Below are 18825 nucleotides of genomic sequence, written 5' to 3'. Positions count from 1 at the left end.
ACACAGCGAGAAGACAGCTGGCCGTGAACCATGCAGGCTCTCGCCAGACACCGGATCTGCCGGCGCCCTGATCTTCCGCTTTCCTGCCTCCAGAACCGTGAGATACATTTGTTTTTTAATATTTTTTTTTTTTTTTACCTTTGAGAGAAAACACAAGCGGGGGCAGACAGAGGCTTTGAAGCTGACGGCAGCAAGCCCTGTGGGGCTCGACCTCGTGAACCGCCAGATGGTGACCTGAGCTGACGTCAGATACTCAGCCGACTGAGCCACCCAGGTGCCCCTACGTTCCCGTTTGTAGGCCAGTTTTTGTTACAGGCTGGACTCAGGTACAGTTTGTCTCTGGAACTCCCCATATGTTCCCGGCAGCTTGGGAGCGGTCTCACTTGCCCACGTGACTTGGACCTAACGTTTGCTTTGATGTCATGGGGACAGAGAGGTGCTGACGGAACCAGTTGTACCACGGACACGGTTTGGGCTCTTCGCTCGGAGACTCTGAACTAGACCACCTCATCCTCACGCCCCGTAGGGTTTAGTGACGGGTGATTGCTACAGAGAGCATTTTCCTGATCTTGCCTGTGCCCTGTCGGCTGCCTGGTGACGGCTTCACCTTCCCAGGGAGTTGGTCCTACCCCTGGGGTGTGGGAGAAACAGCTGGTCTCCAGGGGGCCGCTTGTCACAAAGGAAGTGGAAGCCAGCCCCTCTGTCCCCTTTGCTTCCATCCCTTGGGTTCTAGTCCTTTTATAGCCATGGACCGGCTCCTCGCGAGGTTCTGTCCCCCCAGTTTGGCGGCCACAGACAGACGGTCACAGACCAAGATTCCCGCACGCTCTGTGTGTCTGTTTCGCACCCACCCCTGCGGGACCGGCCACGTCCGCGCCTCGACGGCTCCCTCCCTGCAACCCGCCCACCTTAGGCGAAAAGAAAGACCGGACGAGGTTGGTTATGTTTTGCCTTAAAACTTCAATATGCTGGATTGTGGCGTGAGGTATTTTTATTCCCTTTTGTTAGTACTTAAAACCATCTGGTACATGTCGTAAGGCAAATGATTAACATGTCTCGGGCTACTGGTCCATTTGCACATTGATTTGCACATCGCCGTTGCCACGCACGCCAGTCACGGCTCCCCCGCGTCGCGTCATCCTGTGTTTCTTAGGTAAGGGGCTTTCCCAGCTGTGGTGCGGGCACTGGGAGATACTGGTTGGATCGGTCGCCCCCTCTGGACTGTGTCAGAAAGGGTTTAACTAGGGGATAGCAGCCCCCCGCCCTCCACGGAGAACAGGCACACGGACTCTGCCTCGTGGGCGCCAGCCGTGTCCCCTGTGCGGTCTGTCGAGGATGCGCAGTGTCCTACTGGTGATACCCCATGCGGGCAGCGGGGGGGCAGTGAGTATAAAAAGGAGGAAAGAATGTTTTCTGAAGACAGGCACGATATATACTACTATTGAATGTGCAATTCCAAACCACAGTTGCAGGATACAGGTATGACGGGGGCCGCACCCACCCTCCGGACGTCACATCTCACAAATGGCCCTGATTACGGACATACGGGTTCTCATGCTTATGAAACAGCAAACACCACAGCGAGACCGCGGACGTCGTGCTCGGTTTCTGCTTCTCTGAACAGAGCACAACCCGCTACGGTCTGTAAAGAGGAACCGCTTCAACAATTTGGTCAACTTGTGCCAAGAACAGCGTTTCCTTGGAGCGTAAGACCCCAAAGGGGAACGTACTTCGTGTGCTGCAAATTGCTTATTAATCGAAGTAAATCCTAACTTGCTACTATTATAAAAGTAGAAAGATTGAAAAAACGAAATCGGAAAATGATCTCATTTTGCTTAAGACTGTGCCATATGTATCACAAACATTGGAAAATCCATTTGTTTTTAAAATGCACCAGCCTATAAGTCAAAAGAATTTTCTTTTTTAAGAAAAAGGAGAGCACTTGCCCTGTGTTTTTTGGTTGAACGGATGTGGTTGTCCTGCTTTTAAGGTGCAGTTTGTGGAAGAAAAACCGTCATTTGGCACTACATCAATGACAACGTTTTAATACTGGCACAAGCTAGAAAGAGCCCACCAGGACAAGGACGGACGAGCCACCAGCGTCCGAGGTGGGAGCACGGTTCCGTTCAGACGACACGAACAGCTTGAAAAGACAAGGTTAAAAACGGTTTTGCGGAGATAGAGGAGAGTTGCTGTGAAACCATGTTTCTGTTTTCCAGACAGGTGTTAATTTTACTAGGCTTCATTAATACAGAGGGAAAGTAAGTGTCTCCCGGGAAAGCAGCCACCGCTCACACCAGCAAACGGGTCCTGCCATCAGTACACGTGGGATTCTTTGTGACTCAGGATGTGGGCGCGGGAAGCCGAGCTGGTCGCGCTGCGGATCACCTCCATCCACCTAAGACCAGAAAGCGAAATGACGGTCAAGGGTCACTTGGTCTCGTAAGAGCGTCCCGATACTCAGAGTGCGTCGTGACTTATGTGACGTGCAACTCCAGCAGAAGAGTTCCTGAATGAACTCCTGCTACCCAAGTGAACAGAAGCAAGGCTAAGGGTTCCTCTAGGTGCTCCTGAGGAACGGTTTGAGGACCACCGGCCTGGGCGCTCATTTTGTAGACCACAGGAAGTGCCCAGGTGACGCGGCAGCACGCTCCACGTGAAGCAGTTGGAGGTGAGGTGGCTTCCTGTTCTCCCTCCTGGACGGTGACGAGCAGCCCGTTATATGCGTTTGGGTAGTTGCGGTGTATTGGCGGCTCTCAACCACCCGGGTGGACAGCGTCTGGAGGTGTTTTGGGTTGTCACGGAGGAGGGGGTGCAAGTGGCCTCTAGTAGGAGGGGCCGGGATGCTGCTGGGCATCCTCTAATGCACAGGACAGGACCCCCCACCCCTCTGGACAGCCGAATGGACTCCAGGGTCGGCAGTGTTGAGGGGAGGAGGCCCTGCCTCCGTAGAACTGGTAGCAGGGCTTTCAAAAGTCTCTAATCACTGGTCTTTTTAGGATCAGCCCCCTAGTCTAGGTTCTCTGGGCCAGGCTCAGATTTGAGAAGAGTTCTCCGCTGGGCTTGCTTTTCGAGCAGCGTACCTTACAGGGAGGCTTTGACTTGGGTTTTCAACCACCGTGTGGTTGCCGCTGAACTAACGTCGTAACCTATGGGCTCATGGAACCCATGGGGACGAAGGAACACACCGTGTGTGATCAGCATGGCCAGGAGAGACCGTCCTTCCTAAGTGGGCGGGTGACTGTTAACTCTGCCCGGACTATGGCCCGAGGACCCCACCACCTGCCCAAGTGGCAGGATGCCATTCCTGGGGGCCCAGAATTCCTACCTGAAATTTTGGGAAAAGTCTGAGGATTGTGGCTCCTGGGCCTCCTTACACCACGTGTTAGTCTAAGAAGGGAACCCTGAGAAACATTAGGATTTCTTCTTTCCTCGAGTGGTCTTCCGGCCCTAGCACAGTCTGGCATATTCTGACTCAATACTCCAGAGACTAAAACAACACGCTCGCTAGATATTTAAAAGCGCACCATGTGTGGCCCTGACACGGTACAGACTAAGGACTGATGTTACTACCCAGGGAAGTCTCAGTTTTACTTGCTTCTATGAAAACAGAAGTGGATATGATGTTAGGCACAGGGGACGGCCTGCCCTGCCCCCACCAAAGGTCAGGGACATTTTGGAAGTGAGTAAATGCCCAGGCCTGCGGTGGGCAGGGAGTGGCTGCTGCTATAAACCTCGTCCACTTGGCTCACGTGGGAGAAGCCCCGTGGCTCAGGAGAGGGTGGCCTTTTCCTGCGGCCGCCTGTGCGGAAGGAAGCGTCATTACCTTTCAAACGTGTACTCGCTTTCGGCCCTGAAGTAGTACACGTGAGACTTGAAATGCAGCTTGAACACGTAGTCTTTGTGGATGTCCTCAGACTCGGAGGGAATGGTGAGTGAGTAGCCGAGCAGAGGCAGGCTTGCCAGGGGGTGATGGTCCTGGACAGAGGCAACAGAAGGGGCTGCAGGTGCTTGGGCCTGAGCAGTGACTGCCTTCCTTGCAGGCCAGCTAGTGGGACCCTGCGCCTTCATAAGCTTTTTTTTTTTTTTTTCCATTTTACTGATTTTGAGAGAGGCAGATAGAGAATCCCCAGCAGGCTCCGTATTGTCAGTGCAGAGCCCAATGCAGGGCTCGAACTCATGATTTTGGCTCCAGTCAGGATCTCCCAGTTCAGGGTGGGGCCCCCAACCGACCGAGCCATGCAGGAACCTTCAGTGAAGTCTTCCCCCCTCCCTCGCTCAACCAACCAGGCTTCGGCCGGATTGCTGCAGATGGAGGTCAGACCAGTTAGAACTGAGGCTCTCCGGGCCACGGCGCAGGGCCAGACCCCTTCTCACACACCGTGTCCCTCCCTCCATGCCCGGGCGGGTGGCTCAAGGGCCCCATCATTCTCCCTTCCAGAGGAAGGCCGGCCCCCCGGCAGGTGTACTGTCCCCACTGTCCCATGTGGTACTTACCTGGTGGGACTTGTAGAAGAACAGGCAGAAGTTCGTGAACACCACCCACAGCTTCTGCCACCCGTTGCTGTTTTTGAATTTTCTCAGCAGGTTCCCGGACAACTGATTCTGAAAGACAAGCACGCACGTAAGGAGCACGAGTGGGGGGCGCCCTTGCCGGCAGCGCGCCGCCAGGTCTTCGCGGTCCGCGGGACTCCTGGGCGGGGCTTCCCGAATGTGACTGAGGGAGAGCTGTTCTCCCTGCGGGTGGATTCTCGGAGCCTTAATTCTTGGCCCCCGTTACGGGTTGATTTGCACTGCTTCCCACGCCCAGCTGTGACCTCAGGTGTTCATGGGGGTTGTCATCACAGGTATACGGCAGGAGCACATCAGGCTCCGTCCACTGGCCCTGCTGTCCCTCGGTGAGACGGGGAAAGGATCCGTCACCCTGGGTGACGTGCTGGCGGGCCTTGTGCGCCATCTAGTGGCCTTGGCGGGAACGCTGGCCTGCAGTGGAATGTGTCCTGGCAGGGGGCCGCCTGTGACTCCCTGGAGCTGAAGGAAGAGTAACCATGGGTACATGGATGGGTACGGAGGGGCGTTGCGCGGCCGGCCGTCCTGCCCGAACTCTCCAGCTCTGAGGCCCGGGTGGAGAAGGCCCGCCGCTCGTTACTGGGGAGACTAAAGCAGGAAAGGATGCTGGGCACAGTCCCACAGTTGTGTGTCAAACGGGCAAATTACTACATTTAAGAAAAATTTATAAATATACCTGGAGTCTGCTTTATTCTATCCCTCCAGTACTCTTCCTATAAAGCATTAAATGACCTATATAAGCAAGGTCCCCAGCGGTAGCAAGAGAGAGAAGTGTAAACGTCTCTGCCCTCGAGTGGCTCACAGTCTGATGGGGAGACTGACTCAGGGTGAAAGGAGGTGGAAAGAGCCCACCCTGGACTTAGCTGACCCGAGGGGGACACTGCAAACAGCAGGGTGCCCGATAGAGCTCCCCATCCCCCCCGCATCACTCTATCCAGCTGCCATCCAGCCATGGGCAGAAAGTGACAAGAACACAGGGTATTCGGAGTTACAGGCAGAACTGGGGAGCATCACACATGATTACACGTCACCCGGAGGCAAGGAGGGAGCGTACCTGCCTTCTACTGAACCTAGTTCTTCCAGCTGTTGGCGTCCAGAAGATCTCCTAACGCCGGTCCTGCAACGTGTACACGCCTTGCCCCAATTCTAGGCAGGTCCACGGGGAGGTGCTAACTTCCCACGGCCACCTTTCTGGAACATGCCACGTTCAGACTCTCTGAAAGCTCCCCGCTGTCCTAGTGGCCCCTGTGGTCACGAACTGCACTCAAACTCCTCTCCCCGTGGCTTCACTTGGGTACACGTCTGTCTCCTCAGGTCACGCGGCCCCGAAACTCTGCCACCTTTTCTCTGACACTGCTCTCTAGAGGCTGAACCCACTGGGGCAGATGACTCAGGTCTGCCTCCAACGTGGGCCAGTCCCCTTCTGCTGCCTTTACCGGGCAGGACAACATCCGTGACCCAGACGCCCCGTTTCCTCACTTTCACAGTGGCCCCCTCTCCTGGACTCCCCCAATCCCCAGTGGAGGAAAGGCCTCTGCTCTGCCCTCTTCCTGGCTCACATCACTGCTCAGTCTTTATTCCGGACCGGATTGTTTCTCCTGCAAAGATAGGTTCAAATCCAAAGCCCTGGTACCTGTGGACATGACCTGATTTGGAAATAGGGTGTGTGTGGATGTCAAGGTGAAGATGAGGTCGTACTGGGGTAGGGTGGGCCCTGATGTGGTAACCGGCGTCTTTTTTATAACACACACCGGGGAGACCTCCAGGCAGGATGGAGGCAGGGGTGATGCATCTACCAGCCAAGAAACACCCAAGGAGTTCTGGCCGTTCCTGGGGCTGGAGCCTCCCTCAGCTTCCAGCACCACGAGGGACGAACTTCCCATTAACCAGTCCGTGGCAATGCGTTCTGGCAGCCCGGCAAGCCCACAGAGACCCCCCCCACCCCCCCCACCCCACAGATCCCCCGTCAGTGCTGTCCCTTCCATCCTGGTCCTCCCCTGCATCCAGACTGCCCACCCCTCCCCAGGCCTCCGGCACCTGCCAACTCCAGTCTAGGACACGAGAACGCTCCACTGGCCTTCCTACGTGGACCACCCCTATCCCGCATGCTCCTGGCTTGCCCATAACCCTGGGGGCACACCTTGCCTTCCCCAGCTGTCCCCAGGACACGTCTCCACCTGCACGGGTCCTGCAGGAGATGGGACGGGAAGAGGTTCCGGGCATGGGGCTCAGCAACCGTCAGGAGGGGAACGAACTGCCTGCTCCCCGCCCCTATCACCCAGCGGGATCAGAGGACCTGGGAGAAGGGGGTGGGGGGGCGGCACGTGCCTGGCACCGAAGGGGCCCATCACAGACACTAAACTGATGCCATGTGCCCGTGGTGAGGCCGGGGGCACCTGCAGAGGAACAGACCAGCCAATTCCATGAGTATTCAGCCCACATTACTGCTCCTTAAACCCACACGCCCAGGGGCTGTGGCGGCTGCCAGACTTCCTCAAAGGGCCAGATGGTGTATAGTGAGGCTCATCAGACAGGCAAAATCAGATACATGTAGTAGCCATTTAAAAACGTCCAACCCCGTTCTCAGTTCCTGCACTGCGAATAGCCAAGGGTGGGCGGGGCTGGCCTGAGGGCCGCTTTGCTGACCGGGTTCTGTACACTCACCTGATGACGCACACGGGACTGACTGCGCAGGCCCGTCACCCAGAAGAGCTGGCCTTGAGGACGTGTCCGGGACCCACCTGACTCCAGTGTCTGCTGCGCCTGAGCGGCCTAAGTGCCTCTAGGGCTTAAAAAGGGGGCTCCAGTCCTACCAACCTCCCACACTTCGTTCTGCCCACACCCCGCGGAGGTCCGTCTAAAGTGGCGCAAAGACCACCCCTCAGTGACGCACCTCCGCTTGCTTCCCTGGACCGGCTGGACAGACTCGATTCCTTCCCGCTCCGGGGAGAATTCTCCAGCCCCACAGTGGGGAGGGGGCCGGGCAGGAGGACCAAGTCTGGCCCTGTGGGGTCAAAGGAGAGGGGACGTCCGCTGCCAGCCAACAGGAGGGCCTGGGCCTCGGACGTGTCCTCTTGAGGATGTGTTCAGACAGGCGCGGGTTTCAGGACACTCTCTGTGGCAGGGAACTCCACAAAAGCAGCTCTGTGGAGCCGTGAAGGTCACTTCTGGAGAACAATCCCAGACAGTCCCCACAGACTAGCCATCAAGAAGGGTTTGGCACGTTCCCAACACTGTTGCTTCAAAAAGCAAAACAAACCGCCGTTCTCGGCCCACAGCCTCCCGGGACATTTTCTCGGGCCAGGTCCGTTTGGGAATTCAGTTTTCGGGTTTAACAAGATACTCCGGCGCCTCTGCTAGATGGCACCCCCGGAAGCAGGTTTGGGGGCAGCAGCCCGGCATCGGAGGGGACCGTGTGCTGTGTCCTAGGGTTTCATCCGTGAACCGCGGCCCGCATGGCCCTGGCTGGCACCAGCTTTCTGACCCCACTGCCTCCCTGGACACCTGCCTGGGGGGACGGGGGGTTCCCGACACCTGCACCCTGCCCGCGCTGGGGCCTCTGTCCACGCGCCGGTGCGCATGGATAGTGGCTGCCCCACAGCCAGCTCTGCGAGAGGAGGGACGGCGCAGGGATGGCGCAGCGACGGCCTGGAGAACGAGAGTGAGTGAGCACCGCGGGCGGCCCGTACCTCCACAGCGACGCTGAAGTCCACCATGGACACGCTGGTGTTGCGGTGCCAGCACACATGCACCATGGTGTTGCCGCGGTGCGGGGCCTGGCGCTCCAGCGACGTGCGCGACGCGCTCAGGTCGTCCTCCGACTCCTGGTCGGCCACCGCGGCCTCATCGGGGGACTCTGTGGGAGGCGGCGAAAGGCAGCGCTTCAGACGTCTGCTGGCCAGGAAAGGACCCCTTGGGGACCCTCCCTGGTGCTGAGTGGGACTGGACGGCCAGGGGCACTCCCCTGGGGAGCCCCGTGCGCCCCCAGAGAAGAAGCCACGTTAGCAGCCATCTCTTGTCGGGGTCCCACCCCAGGTGTGCGTGCCGGGGAGCCCCTAACACACTTGAGCGCTGGGGTTGGGGTTCTCTCCCTGCACGCGGACCTTCTGGACCACGAGCCGCCGTGCTGGCCCAGAAGAGAGGACTTCCCTGCTCCCTCGCACTGTTCTGAGGGGCTTTTTTACTCTTAGGAACTGGAAGTTCCTTGATTATTAGCTTTAAACACAAATGTCAACCACAGATAGGAGCCCACCTGGTCGGGTGATTTTTAAGTGCAGCGGGATACCCTCCCTCCATCAGCCAGAGCTGTCCCCCGCACTCCCCCGAGGCTAGTGCCTGGAGGTGACGCGCCTGGGGGGGCACCAGGGAAGCCTCTCCCTCCTCACTCACTGTGGTCGGGGGGGCTGCTGGCCAGGAACTCGGGAGTGGGGCCACTGCTTTTCTCTGCCAAGTCGATGGCCATTTGTATATCCTCGACCCACTTTTCCATCTCGGATCTAGAGCTGAAGAAGAGGCAGACGTCAGGTCTTCAGACCACAGCAGGTGGAAGGAGAAGCAGGTGAGAGGTCAGGAGTTACCTGGCCGCCACGACGAGGGACTGTCGCTGGCCCCGCAGGGTCAGGCAGTGGGGGACACCCCACTCGTCTTCGCTTTCCTCTATCTGTGGGATGAGTGTGCAGAATGTTACTGCCAGAGGCAGGGGGACACGCGGTGCATTTCCAAACGTTCGCTAAACTGGCTACAGCTCAGAGGAACCATGTCCAAAAAATCACATTCGGAACATCAAAAGTGTTTTTTTTTGTTTTTTTGGTTGAGCCCATAAACTTCCTTTCATCCAACCACTGAGGGGAGTGAGAGTTTAAGCCAGGGAAATAATCCTGGGCAGACTGGCATTCTGTCTGCATCTGCCAAACAAGGGTCACAGATCATGGAGACTTGTCCACTGGCACATGTCTGGGGAAAGACAGGTGGCTGCTCGATTGGGCAGGGGCTCCGCCTTTCCATGTGGATGGGGAGGATGGTCTTTCAGGGCCCCCAGCGCCAGGCAAGAGGAAGTAAAGGCAGATTCAGACCTCATGGCCATGTCAGCTCGCTTCCTCACTTGATTGTAGAAGAAATGCACGCAGGCATCCTGCATGCGGGATGAGCCATGTCCTGAGCCCCTCTTGGGGAGCCCGAACAAGGCCCAAGGTGCCTGCCTCACGTTATGGGCTCCTGCTCCCGTTATCGGGCCTGAGAACTGCCTGCAGCCCGCAGGGAGGGGCCCCCGATCTCATGCCCATGGCGCATACTCACAGTCATGCCGTACAGCGGGAGCTGCCCATGCACTTTAAACTGATTCGAGGCCGTCAGCCCCCTGCTCGTGTACAGCAAGACGTCGTTGAACTAGAGGGGCAAGGACAAGTGCGGATGAGACGGGCGGGCCGCACTGAAACAGCAGGTGCCCAGAGCAGGTTTTCGGAACCTCCCCAGCAACTCCCTGGTCTCGGCAGCTCCAGTCTGAGCAGCGCAGGCTGCTCCTCCCTCCTCCCAGGTGGCCCAGGGTCAGCCCGGGGACCCGACCAACGGCCATCAGCACTCACCAGGAAAAACATGCGTTGCTGGAGCCCCTTGCCGGAGAGCTTGCTGAGGCTGCCCAGGCGGATGAATTCCTGCGGACGAAACAGACCCCGAGGCTCGGCTGGGAGCACGCACACCTGCGTCCACACGGAGACTGTGGCTGCCTCGTGCCAGGGTCCCCGTCCCGGTGCAAACTATAGCGGTCGTGGTTACAGTTTACTGAATGCCGTGCTGAGCTTCCCAGGAGCCCACGAGGCAGGGACGACGGTCAGTTCCACTCGAAGAGAAAGCAGTGCTCAGAGGCCCCCTTGCGAGCCTGGGACTCTGCCCTTAATCCCCAGGCCCCGGATTTCCAGCTGCGAGGGGAGGGGACAGAGGCCACAGAGTGGCAGCAGGGGGCTGGGGAGATAGATGAGCCACAGGAGAGTAAGGGACAGAGAACCTGCTCCATGACTCAGCTCTGGTTCTTAGAAACAAGTGAACTGTGTTCTGGGATCAAACAAGAAGCAGCAAATGGGTGTCAGGAACTCCTCCCCCCAAGACTAATAAGCCCCGGAGGCCATGCGTCATTTGGGGCACTTAAAACCCCACAAAACTATTTTTTAAATTGTGATAAAATACATATAAAATGTACCATTTGTGACCTTTATGCACTCAGCATACCCACTACTCCTCTAGGTGGGGAAATTTTCATCACCCAAGAGGAAACCCCGTGCCCGATCAGTGGTCACTCTCCCTCTCCCCTTTCCCCAGCGCCTGGCTCCCACCAATCTGTCTTCTTTCTTTATGGATTTGCCTATTTGGATATTTCATGTAAACTGAATCTTGTCATATGTGACCTTTTGTGTGTCTGGCTTCATTCACTTCTCCTGTCTTCAAGTTCCATCCACACTGTAGTATGTACCAGAAGTTCCCTCCTTCCTGGGGCTATTTTGTCATATGGACATATCACATTGTGTTTATAGGCTCACCAGAGGGATGATGGACATTCACGTTCAAGTGTTTGTTTAAACACCCGTGTCAGTTCTGGGTCTACATGGAGGACCGGAATGGCTGGGTCATGGGGAAATTCTATGGCTAACTTATTAAGGAACCGCCTAACTTCTCCATAGTGTTGCTTCTAAAATGTGGCTGCAGGTCCGTTAACATTTTTCCGGCGGGGTCTCTGTCCCCTTCCCTTGGATATGGGTGGGCTGGGGACTGATCTGACCAACAGAGCGTGGAACAGACAGTATGTGACTTCCAAGACTAGGTCATAAAACCACATGTGGCCTACGCTTTGTCCCTGGGAACACTTGCTCACGGAGCCCTGAGCTGCACATAGAAGAAGGAGCACGCTGAACGCAGGGTCAGCCAGCAAGGCCTCTCATGGATGGGCTCTGTGGTGCACGGTCCCAGCTGAGCCTCCAGAGGTCCCTGCCAGGTGTCCGCCTTGAACCCTCCAGACTAACCCATCTGGGACCCCCGTCAATGTCACAGGGAGCAGAAGAATCACCTGGCTGAACCCTGTCCAACTGCTGACTCACAAAACCATGACATATACTGAAAAGTTGTTTCCAGCCACCAAGTACTGGAGTAGTTTGTTACTTAGCAACAGATTTCTAGAGCACCTGCCAGCAGCTTTCTCTGTGCTCACGGCAGCTACTGAGCCAAGGACTCGGCCAACTCATTTTGATCCTATAGACTTTTGCACAGCCTGATTCAATGCTCTGTTTTTTATGAAATGTGGATCAAAGACCGTGTCTGCCCACAATTTAACGGATGTGTTTTGGGGACCAACAAAGGAACACATAATAAATCCCTTCAGGACCCCGGGATGGATGCTGTCGGACATCAACAAGGCGATACGAGGAGATGATGTCTTGGGGGCCGCTTTCATCACCGAAAGGCGGTGAGAGCGGGATGGGGGCCCTAACCTGCTCTCCTGCCGCACATTTGGAACACGTGTGTCTCCCAACAAATCTTGAGGGAGCTCAGCTGTTGCCTGTGTGGAACACAGGGTGGCCTGGGACACTCACTGCAAAAAAGACAAGGGAGCACGTCTGCATGTCTGGCAGGCCTCAGTGGCACGGAGCAGAAGGGCTGTGGACTCAGACGTCAGTGTCTGGGGCTGGAGACAGAAAAGTTCTCGCGCCTAGAATTTTTTTTAAACCACAGAAGAGGGTGGGGGAAAAGGCCCCTAATGTCCTTAAGAGCGAGCTGCTTCCTTCTGGAGGGAAATCCAGTCCACATCTGTGAGTTTTAACCAAACAAAGCCCCCCCACCCCCACCCCTCCAGTCCCTGCTGCTCTACCGGGAAGGCGGCCCACAGCACATTGTTCTATGGGGTGGGGGGGCTGACTCAGGCCCAAAGTGCTGTGGCATTTCTGTCTCAGGGAAAACGCCTGCCCTCCTGGACGTGGTGCAATCTCAGGCTGACCCCTGTAGGAGGGTGAGCAAGGATTACGCCGAACGCCAAGCTAGGAATCACACTGCCACTGCGTGTAGCCCAGGGGGCGTCTCCAAAATTATGTGCTCACGTTCAAATCTCAATTTTTAAAATTCTACCTATAGACAAACCAGAGCCTTCCCCCCCACCCCTTAGGTTCTTTGGTAATTTAAATTAATGATAATCAATTAGCTTTGGTACATGGAATGATACCCCATTTTAGAACTTGTTCCCCTGAAGGCCTGTGACTCCCTCCTTCCCATTTCATTCAGAGTTGACTTGAGGCTGGTTGATGAACACAAGAATACGGAAATAAGGTGGTTACCTTTATAAGCAATAATGACCTCTATTTATTAAAAAATACTTTTTAAAATAATTGTTTACTTTTGAAAGAGAGCAGGGGAGGGCAGAGAGAGGGAGACAGGGAATCCAAAGCAAGCTCTGTACTGACAGCTCAGAGCCTGACATGGGGCTCGAACCCACGAACCGTGAGATCATGACCTGAGCCGAAGTCGGACGCTCAACCGACTGAGCCACCCAGGTGCCCCAGCTATATATTTTAGAACATCCAAAGTTAAGAAAAAAATCATACCGATTCCAGTGGCCTTTACTAAGGCTTCTGGGTGGATGGGTAAACGTGGTCATTGTGTGCTGAGGCCTGGGAGAATGTTCTCACCAGCAGAGCCGAAATAAATCCCCACTTTCACCGCCCCCTCCTCCCCCAGCATTTACCACATACACCTGTTCTGACAATCTTTCACAAACAGTTTTCCGGTCAGTCTTGTCATTAGGCTCCCTGGCAGAAACACCCAGACACACACGGGGTTCCCTCATCTTCCCTGCCTTACAGACTTCAAGTCTCCGGGGCAGCTGCCTGTCGAACAAGACTGAAAGCCCCTGGCAAACCGGACACGGCACCTGTCTGAAGACTAAGGCAGATACGAGGCAGATCAAAGACGCTAAAATTTTCTCTGGAACCTGGGTGATGTGAACTTTGAAATGGGGGAGCCCTAGAGATAAAGATCCCATGGAGAGAGTTGATGAGTTGTACCCCCTAATATCTTTGATCCCTGGGCAATGATTGTTTCCTGGGAAAAGAACTGAAAGCAGGCTGCTATGTGTTTTCACATTCCCCTTGGCCTGGAAGGAGCGTGTGTGCCCCACGAGGCCCCACTTCACTGTGGGTGGCCTACGTTTCATGAAGGGTGCTGGGTAGGTGAACGTTAACGGCCTAAGTGAACGTGCATCTCTCCTAGGATCACGTTTTGGCTAAAATGTTATTTTAATTCTGAATTAAAATCATATTATGCACAGAAAATTGCATCTTTTAAAAATTCTTTTCATACATACGGAACTTATGTGCTTTTGTGCACGAATTTTCCTCTGCCTTTGTATCACCATTCTACCCGATTGTTTTAAAAAAGTATTTTTCGGGGTGCCTGGGCGCCTCAGTCGGTTTAGTGTCTGACTTCGGCTCAGGTCATGATCGCACGGTTTGTGGGTCTGAGCCCCACGTTGAGCTCTGTGTTGAACATCTGCTGAGAGCCTGGAGCCTGCTTTGGATTCTGTGTCTCCCTTTCTCTCTGCCCCTCCCCGACTCGTGCTCTGTCTCTCAAAAATAAATAAATGTAAAAAAAAAAAAATTAAACAAGTATTGCTCCTTGGCTTCCGTTTTCATTTACTTAACTTTAAAAAAGTAAAATAAGATGTCTCCAATCCTGTCAGAATACAGTAGGAAAAAAGTAAATTAGCAAATCAACCAGGAAGGAGAAAAAGGAGGTCATAGCCTTGCTTTATCTCCTTCTGACCCAAAATTGGGGAGTGATAGTGACGCCGTCATGTTCAAGGCGTTGTCCCAACTGTCTCACAGCTGGAAGGAAGCCACTTCACTCAGAAGGGGGAGATCTTAAACTGGAGAGCCCGTATTCAAAAGGTTCACATTTAAGTCACTTAAACATTGCCTTTCTGGCTTCACCTCTAACAGCTTGCTTACTTACCCTTCCCGGAATCACAAGATTGTCGATGCCAATCAAGTCTTTCTTGAGTTCATGCAGCTTCTGGAAATTCTCCATCTTGATCATCGTACCGTGAAGCTGTGCCACCATTTCGGTAACCTCTGCCAGAGCAGCTGACCAAGGGAACAGAACCGGAAATGGCAGCATTAATGGCGGACGAGGGTCTGTTTTCCCATCAGACTTCCGGGGGCGATATCCTCCAGGAGCCGCCCTAAGATAGAGGCTGTCCTTCTAGGGGAAAACACTGCTATTTCTAATAAAAATCTCTAACAAATAAAAATTTGCAATATGAATTTATTTGCTTGAGTTTCCCCAAAGCATCTTGGAAATGAAAATGGCCCCTTTGTGGCTATGTGGTGGATAGCTGTCTTTCCACTGGAATCACTTGGCACAGAGGGGATCGCAGTGGAATACGAACTAGAATTTTGTCCTCAGGGCACAAGTTTCTATCCACCTCCTGTTACCTGGGAAGGACAGAGAGGATAGAGAGGCCACAGAAAAATCTGGGGCAGACAGGGGATCTTTCTGTGAGAGAGTCTCCTTGATAGTGTGACGCTTCTGGGCAACTAACATTCCAGCACACCCCAGTCCTTCCTTCTGCAGAAATCACATTTTGCCAAGACGGTTGCGAAGAATGATGGCAAAAGGAAGCTGGAGTTTGCACTCACGAGAGGGTCTTCCCTACACTGGGAGGCATCTGATCTGGAAAAGGAGCTCCTGTCCCCTTAGGACACATTTGGGTGACATGTAAACCCACAGTAGCTATTTAGGTATTTTCGTCAAGCAATACTTGTCAACTGAATGCCAGTCTTCAGAACACTAAACACCTCCTCGCCCCCAGCACTTCAACATTGGAAGGGAAGTGATCCTTGCTTTCTCCCTGTGGATGCAAATTAAATTCTTCCCGGCTTATCACAGAATGGCTTGTCCCAGCCGTAGTGACAAAACCCAGGACTTACTCAATCTTCAGACATTTACTGGCTGGCTTAGTCCAATAAACAGTCACTGGGCACTGAATGCTTAGTGGGGGTGGGGGGGGGGTACTGAGGAGGCTCTAAGAGGAAAAAGATGGCACCCTGGTCCCTGAGCGCTCATGGGGAGGCATCTTGAGAATGGCTCTTGACACACTACATCCCTCACGAGCAGTAAACATATTCTCCCAGCCTTTTCACAACCATGCTACCTTAGGTCTTAAGCTAGGTAACCGATGCTTTTCCATTTAGTTGTCAACGACAGACTTTTTTTTTTTTTTACCGGGGATTTTCCGTAAAATGCCAGCTGGGCAAGCCAGCCAAGGACAGTACATGTGGAATGAAAGATGTCCTTCACCTTTCTGGCTGATCCAGCCATACAATTCTAAGTCCTCCCACCTGGGTGTGGCCAACTGGCAACTGCTATATAAGACAAGGCAGGCGGGTGGAGAGGGTCACCCGACCTCGAGGGTCAGGCGCAACCTCCAGGCTCCTAGGAGGAGGAACCCTGTGCCAGGAGAGGGCGAGTAGTGGCAGTAACGACTCCAAGCAGAAGGAACAGACTATACCGAGGTGCAGAGGCACAAAGCACCATGGTCTTAAAGACTAACGACCTATGTGTGACAAACCAAAACCATGTCACCAGCCATTTCTCTCCCCTTCCGTGAACTGCCAATGTCTTCATCATTTCACCAAAACTTCTCTGGGGTTATCTTTTAAGAAATGAACCTGTACGATTCCTCTACATATCCTACATACCAAAGGATTGACTTTCTGCAACAAGCCCACGTCTCCATTTCCTTCCTTAAAGCCCTTCCTATCTTCCCTTTGCTCATGACTGCGGTCTTCTGGGGTTTATGAGACCCCACGGGATCTGAGTCTGCTTACTTTGGCAGTCTCAGTTCTGCTGCTATCCCTCTGAGTTCCATACAGAACTTCTACTTTCTGGGGTATTCCCACAGTCTCTGTTCCCCTTGGACCTCTGTATGTGCCGTTCCCAGCTTCATACTGCACACCCTCCCCCCAACTGGGAAAACTCCTATTTATACCTTAGCTGTAAAGATAAGATACCCTTTCCCTCAGAGAGCTCCCCCTAAGCCCTGAAGGCCAGGTCAAATCACAGGGCAGTCACTGTCCAGGTGTCTTCCCCTCTGTGCCCACCAGCGGGTCCCATGCATGGGGGCCACATCTGCGTCATTCACTTTCATATGCCCAATACACAGCAGGTGCTCGATGTTGTTCAGGGGCAACAGGAAGTTTTGACGGTAGCCCGAGGGAATCTGGTGTTACCCAGGTTTTAAACAAAACAGTAAGAGGTGCATTTAGAAAAAGAGAACACAGATGGGAGGCGTTTATAATAAGAGAGAGATAGCAGTGGCCCAGGTATCTTATCTGTAAAGTGGGGAAACAATATTTATTGTGGTTGGAGTTGTTGGTTATTAAAGGAGTCAAGGTGTTAATATTGGTAAGATATCTGGCCCAGGGCTGAGTGAGCGACAGTGGGTAATATCATCATGACAGAAGGATAGGATGGTCAAGCATGTGGGCTCTGGGTTTAGGTTCCAAGTCATTTGCTTTCTAGCTGTGTGACTCTGGGCATGTTCCTTAACCTCTCTGGTCTCAGTAGCCTCTATATGTAAAATGAGCTCACCCCTGCCTTTTGTATGCTGGTCGTGAAAATTATGAGTCAATACAGGTGAGGCTCTTCTTTTTGTTTTTGAGAGAGAGAGAGAGCAAGTGAGCAAGGGGAGACAGAGAGAGAGAATGAATCAGGTGAGGTGCTTCTTAAGGTGACTGGCACACGACAGACGCCCAGCGGTAATTAGCTGAAGCACTTATTACAGGCTGTTTTCCGTAGCTGATCCCAGGAGGGTCAAAGGTTTCAACCACCTAGGGAGAGGGATGCTTCCTAGTGGGGGTGGGGGAGCTGACTCTAAGTGGGCCTTCCCCAGGGTTCTTTGCGCTAAACTACCCAGGACCAAAGGAGGAGAGAGGTCCTAATGACCGTTATCACTTCCGTTATGGAAAGACCAAGAGGTAACAGAAAGTGCTGGGCCCTGTGCTAAAAAGCAGCACGCGCCCCACCCCCCCTCCAGTGATCGCAAGTCCCCGCCCCTCGCTCACCGCGGCAGTCCCTGAAGTCTGCGTGGCTGGGCGGGTGGTGCTTGCACAGGCGCTCCAGGACCTGCTTGTAGTGCATGAGCCGGTGCAGCGGGCGCAGGAGGAAGGTGTTGAGCGGCAGGTAGCACACCTTCTGCAGCTCGAAGTCTCTGCACAGGCTCTCCAGCCGCCGCGAGCTCCTGATGCCCGTCTCCAGCGCCTCCAAAGCTTCACTGTGCTTCCACAGGTGAGCCGCCAGTTGCTGGTGGGGGCGAGACACGAGCGCACACGCGTTCCACCGGGCCCGACTCTCAGAAGTGAACATCACCCTGGCCTTTCGTGGCTTCCTTTCATTCTACTTCGAGCTTTCCCATTCGCTATTGATTTCATTATTTCCGTTAGGCTCTCGGGATGAAGAAAAAACCTCTAGGGAAGCATTATGCGTTTTAATTGGCATAGGAGACGTATATGCCATATTAGAGGTGAGGCTGGCAAAACTGAGGGGAATTAATAGACAGGAGCTCCTTCAGGGGGCTGTGCTTTCCTTCTAAATGTCAGAAGAGCCCAGGGCCAATTCAATAGGTGTCATATAGTTACAGCTACGCATTTCTGTTAAACGCCTCCCTTCTGCTTCTCGGTAAGGAAGCATCTGCCATGAGCCACCTGCCCTGCTCCATTCCGGAGCGCTGGGTGAGAATTAGACACAGAGCCTACTCTATGGGGGGTCTGACAAAGATACTTTACTTGACCATGTTTTCTGCAGGCTCCTGAGGCTTCTCCTTGACTGGTCTGGGAGCTTCCTTATGAAAAGCCAGTTTTAGCAAAAATCCTACTAAGCCTAACTGGAACCCCCGGCCCTTGACGTCTGGCCACCCTTGACATTGGGTTCCTCATCTCTTACCATCCCCAGGTGATGTGCGATCCCCTTGCCTTCAGCAAAGAATCCTGTCTGGTTGGTTCAGCCAGAACCCGATTTATCCCCGATGTTTCCTCTTTGTACCTTCCCATCCTCTGACCCCCCACCCCGCCCCTTGGCTAGAAGTCCCCGCTTGCCCACGCTGTATTCAGAGTTGAGCCCAGTCTCTCTCCCCCACAGCAGTGGACCCTACCCAGTCCCAATGGTCCTGAATAAAGTCTGCTTTACTATATTTAACACATGCTATTGAATATTCCCTTCCTGTAA

At 54.0% G+C, this 18825-nt stretch overlaps 1 protein-coding gene across 3 annotated transcripts in view; it reads right to left on the bottom strand.

Moving 5' to 3' along the window:
* Positions 1-940: 940 nt before the first annotated feature.
* Positions 941-18825, bottom strand: part of FARP1 (FERM, ARH/RhoGEF and pleckstrin domain protein 1) — a 296010-nt gene continuing 278125 nt past the window's right edge. For all 3 annotated transcript variants that reach the window (XM_042979513.1, XM_042979519.1, XM_042979509.1), the window contains exons 18-27: positions 17667-17904; positions 14554-14684; positions 10152-10220; positions 9865-9954; positions 9147-9229; positions 8959-9071; positions 8259-8425; positions 4498-4605; positions 3827-3978; positions 941-2398 (exon numbers count right to left, since the gene is read on the bottom strand). In XM_042979513.1, the coding sequence (XP_042835447.1) occupies positions 2317-2398; positions 3827-3978; positions 4498-4605; positions 8259-8425; positions 8959-9071; positions 9147-9229; positions 9865-9954; positions 10152-10220; positions 14554-14684; positions 17667-17904 (1233 nt within the window). In that variant the 3' untranslated portion in view covers positions 941-2316. The remainder of the gene's footprint in view (positions 2399-3826; positions 3979-4497; positions 4606-8258; positions 8426-8958; positions 9072-9146; positions 9230-9864; positions 9955-10151; positions 10221-14553; positions 14685-17666; positions 17905-18825) is intronic.

Source organism: Panthera tigris, chromosome A1, assembly GCF_018350195.1.
Source record: "Panthera tigris isolate Pti1 chromosome A1, P.tigris_Pti1_mat1.1, whole genome shotgun sequence".
NCBI classification, from domain to species: Eukaryota; Metazoa; Chordata; class Mammalia; order Carnivora; family Felidae; genus Panthera; species Panthera tigris.
The sequence above is the reverse complement of the archived record's forward strand: the minus strand, read 5'-3'. Positions and strand labels throughout refer to the sequence as shown.